The sequence below is a fragment of the Rhincodon typus genome, chromosome 2 (genome assembly GCF_021869965.1).
Source record: "Rhincodon typus isolate 14 chromosome 2, sRhiTyp1.1, whole genome shotgun sequence".
Taxonomy (NCBI): Eukaryota; Metazoa; Chordata; class Chondrichthyes; order Orectolobiformes; family Rhincodontidae; genus Rhincodon; species Rhincodon typus.
The window spans coordinates 1,915,940-1,924,152 of record NC_063333.1 but is presented as its reverse complement, the minus strand read 5'-3'; the positions used below and the strand labels follow the sequence as shown (position 1 = coordinate 1,924,152).

General features: G+C 48.5%; 1 protein-coding gene across 4 annotated transcripts in view; it reads left to right on the top strand.

The window, feature by feature from the left end:
- LOC109924381 overlaps positions 1-6,218 on the top strand; it is a 236,088-nt gene extending 229,870 nt beyond the window's left edge. For 3 of the 4 annotated variants that reach the window (XM_048612846.1, XM_048612858.1, XM_048612852.1), the window contains exons 28-30: positions 476-693; positions 3,955-4,008; positions 4,942-6,218. In XM_048612846.1, coding sequence (XP_048468803.1) covers positions 476-693; positions 3,955-4,008; positions 4,942-5,011 — 342 coding nt within the window. In that variant the 3' untranslated portion in view covers positions 5,012-6,218. The remainder of the gene's footprint in view (positions 1-475; positions 694-3,954; positions 4,009-4,941) is intronic. The other variant, XM_048612860.1, reaches the window with a different exon arrangement.
- Positions 6,219-8,213: the final 1,995 nt, after the last annotated feature.

Here is an 8,213-nt window from a genome sequence, read left to right as displayed (position 1 = left end):
CCCTCCGACAGTGCGGCGCCCCCTCAGCACCGACCCTCCGACAGTGCCCACTCCCTCAGCACTGACCCTCCGACAGTGCCCACTCCCTCAGCACTGACCCTCCGACAGTGCGGCGCTCCCTCAGCACTGACCCTCCGACAGTATTCCTCACCACTCGGGAGAGTCCCATCTGGATTATGGACTCTCAGTTTCTGTCTCGGGATTCGGGTGGTGACAGATTGCCCCACGTAGAGAATGTGTTCTGATGTGGAGTGACCCCGGTGACTGTGAACCAGTGACCCGAGGCTGGCCCTCAGCGAGTTACACTGCTGTGTCCCTGAATGATAATGTCCCTGTGTGTGTGTGTGTGTTTGTGTTTGTGTTTGTGTGCGCACTGAAAGCAGTGCCCTGGGGTCTCATTGGGCTGTCTGCAGGGAGACAGTCAGATTATTCTGTTTAAAGTCACTCTTACTGTTTCTGAATTCTCACGCCACAGTCATCGGTGCAGGATGCGACAGAACTGGATCTACCCGAACCAGCCTTCCTCGCGGCCAGTTCCTTTGTCAATGTGAGCCAGCAGACCAGGAAGAGACTGTGGAATGATAATGCGACTGAGATCAACAGACTTACTCTCTCTCCCAGCCTGCGGTGTCTACCTCACTGGCCGCTGGCTTCACGTGAGACAGAGTCTGAAATACAGCCCCCAGTATTGAAGTAAGTTCTTGATTGCCCTCCCATTGTATTTCCCCATCCCTCTCTGTTTGGCTCCCGCTCCCCCCGCCCCCAGCTCACCCTGTAATCACGCAGCTGTACCCCTCGGCTGACCTGAATTCTTTCAGAACATGTCCATTTGAAGGTGGCACAGGAACCGGGGGGGGAAATCCGGGGCAACAGACCACAATTTGTTGCGCTGCAGACGTTGAGATGGCTCGTTCAAAACAAAACAACTTGAAGGATTGTAGCAACTACAAAACAGTGAAAGACCAGATAGCCCCTATGCTGGCTCCTTGAAAAAATATTCCTATTTAGTCCCACATCCCTGCCTTTTCTCCATAACCTTGCAAATTCTCCACTAAAGTCTGACAAGTCTTTAACTGTGATGGATTGCATCCCAGGATATTGAAGGAAGTAGCTCCAGCAACAGTGGAGGCAGTGTTAGTAATCTTCCAGGTATCTTTAGTTTCTGGCAACGTTCCAGAGGAAGAAAACTGTCAGTGGAAGACCTTCATGTAAAAAAGAAAGGAGACAAACTATAGGCTAGTAAGATTCGCATCTGTTATTGGGAGAATATTTGAGTCTATGAGGAAGTGTATAGCAGAGTATTTAGAAATGCATAATATGATCAAGTAGCATCAGCTTGGCTTCACAAAGGGGAAAGCATGCCAGACAGATTTATTAGAATTCTTTGAGGTGGCAACATATAGGATAGATAATGGACAAATACTGGATGTAATATATTTGAATTTTTGGAAAGTGCTTGATAAGTTACTGCACATGAGACTACTTAATAAGAGAGCTCATGGTGTTGGGGGTAGTATATTAGCAGGGAAAGAGGTTTGGCTAACCGATAGAAAACAGAACAATTGATCCAGCCATGCAGATGAGAGTGTGAATAATTGGAGAGCTCTATCAAAGAACGAGTGCCTGCACAAGGGGCTGGTTTATTGACTTTGACGAGATGGTGGAGAACTACCACGTTCGACCACTGCAGCCCTTTAGTTCCTGGATTCTGATCCAGCGACACTGAAGGAACGGCGATATATTTCCAAGTCAGGATGGGGAGTGGCTCGGAGGGGAACTCGCAGGGGGTGGTGTTCCCATGTATCTGCTACTCGGTGCGAGAGGTTGCTGGTTTGGATGGTGCTGTGTAAGGAGCCGAGGTGAGTTGGTTCTTATAGATGGTACCTTAAGCTGTCACAGTGCATTGGTGGAGGAAGTGAATGTGTGTTGAGAAGTGAATTGCATTGGAGGCTCTGTTTCCTTAGAGTGGAGTTTATTGACAGAGCAGTCACACATCTCTTTTACCCCTCAGTGCCACCTTTTTGCCCTCAATATCTACATACCTATTTAACCAATTAATCCCAGGCAGCAGCTTAACCCTTTTTGTATTAAAAAACACAATTAAGAATCCACTGCTGACCATGAATCTACTGTCGATTGTTAGAAAAACCCACCTGGTTCATTAATGTCCTTCAGGGAATGCAATCTGCCATCCTTACCTGGTCTGGCCTACATGTGACTCCAGACCACAGCAATGTGCTTGACTCTCAGTTGCCCTCTGAAATGGCCTAGCAAGCCATTCAGTTATACAGAGTCTGAAATGAATGAAACCAGACAGATCACCTGGCATCGACCTAGGCACTGGAAAAGGCAATGGCAGAAACAGCCCTGTCAACCCTGCAAAGTCCTCCTCACTAATATCTGGGGGCTAGTGCCAAAGTTGGGAGAGCTGTCTCACAGACAAGTCAAGCAACAGCCTGACACAGTCATACTCACAGAATCATACCTTACAGACAATGTCCCACACACCACCATCACCATCCCTGGATATGTCCTGTCTCACCGGCAAGACTGACCCAGCAGAGGGGGTGACACAGCAGTATACAGTCAGGACGGAGTTACTCTGGGAGTCCTCAACATTGACTCTGGATCCTATGAAGTTTCATGGCTTCGGGTTAAACGTGGACAAGGAGACCTCCTGCTGATTACCACATACCGTCCTCCCTCAGCTGGTGAATCAGTACTCCTCAATGTTGAGCAACACTTCGAGGAAGCACTGAGGATGACAAGGGCACAAAATGTACTCTGGGTGGGGGATTTCAATGTCCACCACCAAGAGTGGCTCGGCAGCAGTACTACTGATCGAACGGGTCGGGTCCTAAAGGACAAAGCTGCTAGACTGGGTCTGCGGCAGGTGGTGAGGGAACCAACAAGAGGGAAAAACATACTTGACCTCATCCTTACTAATCTCCCGACTGTATCTGTCCATGACAGTATCGGTAAGAGTGACCATCACACAGTCCTTGTGGAGATGAAGTCCCAACTTCACATTGAGAACAACCTCCATCGTGTTGTGTGGCACTATCACCGTGCTAAATGGGACAGACTTCACACTGATCTAGCAACTCAAGACTGGGCATCCATGAGGCGCTGTGGGCCATCAACAGCAGCAGAATTGTACTCCAGCACAATCTGTAACCTCATGGCACAGCATACTCTCCACTCAACCATTACCATCAAGCCAGGGGATCAACCCTGGTTCAATGGGGAGTGCAGGAGAGCATGCCAGGAGCAGCACCAGGCATACCTGAAGATGAGGTATCAACCTGGTGAAGCCACCAAACAGGAATACTTGCACGCCAAACAGCGAAAGCAGTAAGTGATAGACAGAGCTAAGTGATCCCACAACCAATGGATCAGATCTAAGCTCTGCAGTCCTGCCACACCCAGTTGTGAATGGTGGTGGGCAATTAAACAACTCACTGGAGGAGGAGGCTCCACAAATATCCCCATCCTCAATGGTGAAAGAGCCCAGCACATCAGGGCAAAAGATAAGGCTGAAGCATTCGCAGCAATCTTCAGCCAGAAGTGCCGAGTGGATAATCCATCTCTCCCTCCTCCTGTGGTCCCCAGTGTCACAGGTACCAGTCTTCAGCCAATTCGACCCACCCCACGTGACATTAAGAAACGGTTGGAGACACTGGATACTGTAAAGGCTACGGGCCCCATCAACATTTTGGTAAATCTGGTATGTGCTTGTGAGAGGCTGGTGAGGGCAGTGGGCGCAGCTGGTTCACAGATAATAAGGTGTAGAGCTGGATGAACACAGCAGGCCAAGCAGCATCAGAGGAGTAGGAAGGCTGACGTTTCGGGCCTGGACCCTTCATCAGAAAAGCTGGTTCACAGTCTGTTACTCTGTTTAAAACAACAATTAACCAGCAAGTGGCTTATCTTCCCATCTTTTCATCCTCTCAGGAAGGAGAAGAGACAGGAGCATGACCCCTGCACCTCTCAGAATTGGGTTGACAGGTAAGTGCTGACTGACTGTGGGGCAAGACCTGTTATCCCAGAGGAATCCTGTGCTACGGTCCCTCGGCTCTCTGTCCAGTCTGTTTCCAGAAGGAAACTGAGATAAGTCCATGAGCAAGGGGTCTTGGAATCTCAAGTGGAAAACAAATAACAGATTTCCGTTTCTGTAGCACTTTGCAAATCCCCAGAACGTCCCTGAGTACTTCAGAAGTACAGTCACTGTTATAGGAAACATGCCACCAATGCGTGCATGGCAAGATCCCACACACAGCAAAATGATAATGTTCAGAGGAATAAATATTGGTCAGACCACGGAAAAATACCACCCTGCTCTTAAAAAAAAAAACAGTGGCTGTGGGATTATCACAACCACTTTAAGGCAAACAAGGCCTTATCCCCTCTGACAGTACGGCAGTCCCTCAGCACTGACCCTCCGACAGTGCGGCACTCCCTCAGTACTGATCCTCCGACAGTGCCCCCTCCCTCAGCGCTGACCCTCTGACAGCGCGGTTCTCCCTCAGCACTGACTCTCCGACAGTGCCACACTCCCTCAGCACTGACCCTCCGACCGCACGGTGCTTCCTCAGCGCTGACCCTCTGACCGCACGGCGCTCCCTCAGGACTGATCCTCCGACAGTGCGGCGCTCCCTCAGCACTGACCCTCCGACAGTGCCCACTCCCTCAGCACTGACCCTCCGACAGTGCGGCGCTCCCTCAGCGCCTGCACTGGTCGTTTGTGGTACATTTGCTGAAGAAACGGAACCCACGAGCTACTAGTTTGGAGACAAGATGTGAATTGTTTACCATGTTGCTGTGGTTCAGCTCCTGTGTTGAAGTGTCAGATAGGGATCAGACTGGGCTAATTTCAGGAATTGTTGCATGTAGTAAGGAAACTGGCGTAGCTCCTGATTTGAATTCCGTCTGTCTCTGCAGATCCCAGCCGCCCATGTTAAAGCGGGAAAGCCTGGAGAAGACCAAAAGTATGGAGTTTGAGAATCATTGAATGGCAGACTGGGGAGCTGGGATTGATGTCCAGTGCGGGTGGATGTTCTGGTCTGGTCTCTGTGCTCGGTGTCAGCATGCTGCGTATAAACCCTGTCAGACCTGTTTCTATTGCACAGCCTCCACATTCCCCAAGCTGTCAAGGTGTATCGTATTGCTGCTGCCGTAGGCTTGTGTGAACTTCAGTCTAACTGCGCTGACACTGGCTTCACTGCATCGAATGCTGAGAATAGAGAAGGTTTATGCTGCCTGACCTCAATGCTCTGTTCTGAAAAGCTCAACGAGAAAAGCTTTTTGACTGAAATCGTTGCAAGTCTTGAGATGGTCTGACCGGAGGTTATGTGTTCATTCGAGCTCCTGTTTATATGATGGGGAATGGCTGAATGAAGCTGATTAATTCATGGGTGACAGTCCAGCTACCAGTCATTTAAAACTGCAAAACAAGAGAGACTCAACTGTCCTGTTTTGGATCAGAGATAGTAGGAACTGCAGATGCTGGAGAATCTGAGATAACAAGGTGTAGAGCTGGATGAACACAGCAGGCCAAGCAGCATCAGAGGAGCAGAGAGGCTGACGTTTTGGGCCTAGACCCTGCTTTAGAAAAAGCAGTTCAAGAAGGCAGCTCACCACCACCTTCTCAAGGGGCAACTAGGGACGGACAAGAAAGGGTCTAGGCCGGAAACATCAGCCTTTCTGCTCCTGTGATGCTGCTTGACCTGCTGTGTTCATCCAGCTCTGGACCTTGTTGTCCTGTTTTGGAGTTCTCTGATCTCTGGTATCGATTTGTTTGAATTTGCATTTTGTTAAAATGATAGAGCAGGTTGTTGCTGGGAGCGAACGACAGTGTTCCCTGGAGGGAGGTGGTTACTAATGTCTTTGCACTATATTACCATGAGGCCCTTTCTGCCTTAAGGTGACTGTGATAATCCCACAGCCACTACTATTTAAGAGCAGGGTTTTTTAAAAAAAAAATCCCTTTGATCATTATCACATTGCCGTGTGTGGGATCTTGCTGTGCAAAATTTGGCAGGCTTGCTTCCTAAATCATACCAGTGGCTGCTTACTAGTGTTCAAGCGAGGTTTAAGAATTATTTCACTAATTGATGCCTCCTGGTTCTGGTGTCTGAGATGACAAAAGGCTGGAATTTATTGTACCAAAGATTGCTGCTCTGTGCCTTTTGTTCTCCATAAATCCCATTTCTGCTTTACACTTTGTTGGCACAGTCACTGGTGCCTATTCTGTTTGAGGTTATGTTTATGGAGGTAGGAAGTGGAGGAGGCCATTCAGCCCCTCCAACCTGTGGTAATGAGGTCACGGGTGATCTGAATATCAACTCTGTTTACGCACCTTAACACCACATCTCTTCAAAATCCATCACTGCATATTAAAAACGTTTTTTTCTCTGCAGCTTTCTGGGGAGAGTTGCAGATTTCACACCACCTTTCAATGTGTTTCCTGATATCATCCCTGAATCAACTGCCTCTAATTTAAATGTTTTGTCCCCAATTCTTCCCCACCCCCAACCCCTAACCCCAAGGGAAGTGCTACCTCTATCTCTGCTGTTAACTCTTAATCACCTTTAAACACCTCAAACCATTGCTTCATGTTTTATGTACAGGGGAATGGAAAATTGATCTGTGCAGCCGGTCTTGTTCTGGGAGATTTGGCAACTCTGGTTTGCTGCTTTCCCTTAAAATGGTCACTTCTCTTCTGGTTTTCACCCCCTCCCCTGACCTCGGGGGCTGCATAGGAAGAGCCCAACAATCCTACTCTGGAATCGTGAGATGAGGAAAAGAAGCCTTGGAGTGTCCATTTCACTTCCTACCATCCTGGTAACTGGTAGGCCCATGAAACAACGATAACTGAGCTGGAACTGATCACAACGGTGAGTCTCCAGCATAGAGTCGACAGCAGAAGCAGACACAACGTGAGGAACCGTTCTCCTCCCATCTCCCTGTGATGGAGAGAGTCAGAAATCAAGTCCAAATTCATCTGAACTTGTCTGAGCGACATTCCGTCATGTCAGCTCCTTTTCTGAAGCCCTCAGTCACACGAAGTGATGTTTAACTGCTGAATCTCCTCTGCCTATCAGAGGAGTTTAAGGAGGGGATAGATAAAGGACAAAATGTGTTTAGTCTGAAAGTTCTGAGGACGATTCAACTTCTGCAGGTCTGGGGCTAGTTCTGAGTGTTTCATAATGTCCTTAAGGGATGATCAGCTGCAGGGGGCTTCACAGCACAGCCTGATCGTGATTTGGGGGTTTTGTTCGTGATTATATTCTGGTGATCAGAGGCAGGAGTTCCAAGTGACATACATTCCATCACCAGTCTTTAGCACAAGATCGTGGGGATGAAGGGCAGTGAGGACCCTGGGTATGGAGTTTAAAAGGTTCGGGGGTGGTGGTGGTATCTGATTGAAACTTACCCAGAGCGCTGGGTAGAATGGATGTGAAGAAGATGTTTCCACGTAGGAGAGACTAGGACCTGAGGGGATAGCCTCAGAATAAAGGAGTGATCCTTTAGAATTGAGATGAAGAATTTCTTCAGCCAGAGGGTGGTGAACTTGTGGAACTCATTGTTGCAGAGGGCTGTGCAGGCCTAGTCATTGAGTGTATTGAAGACAGAGATAGATTGGCTCTTCATTAGTAAGGGAATCAAGAGTAACAGGGACAAGGTGATGGCTTAGTGCTATTATTGCTAGACAATGGAAAGTGTGCAAAGAAGATTTACGAGGATGTTGCCAGGACAAGCAGGCCTGAGTTAGTGGCCAGGATAGGAATTTATTCCTTGGAACTTAGGAGAATGGGGGTGGTGACCATATTGAGGTGTATAAAATCATGAGGGGCATAGATAGGATGAATGCATATATCTTTTTCCCAGGGATGGGGAATTGTAAACTAGAGGGTTTAGGTTCAAAGATAGTAGGAACTGCAGATGCTGGAGAATCCGAGACAACAAGGTGCAAGGCTGGATGAACACAGCAGGCCAAGCAGCATCATAGGAGCAGAGAGGCTGACGTTTCGGGCCTAGACCCTTCATCAGAAAAGGGGGGATCCCTTGAGGTTTGTCCGGAGGGAGGAGGGTAACTTCTTCAGGTTAGGCATCCTTAGAAGAGGCTTCGCAGTGGGGTTAAAATTGAATCAGAGATAGTAGGAACTGCAGATGCTGGAGAATCCGAGACAACAAGGTGCAGGGCTGGATGA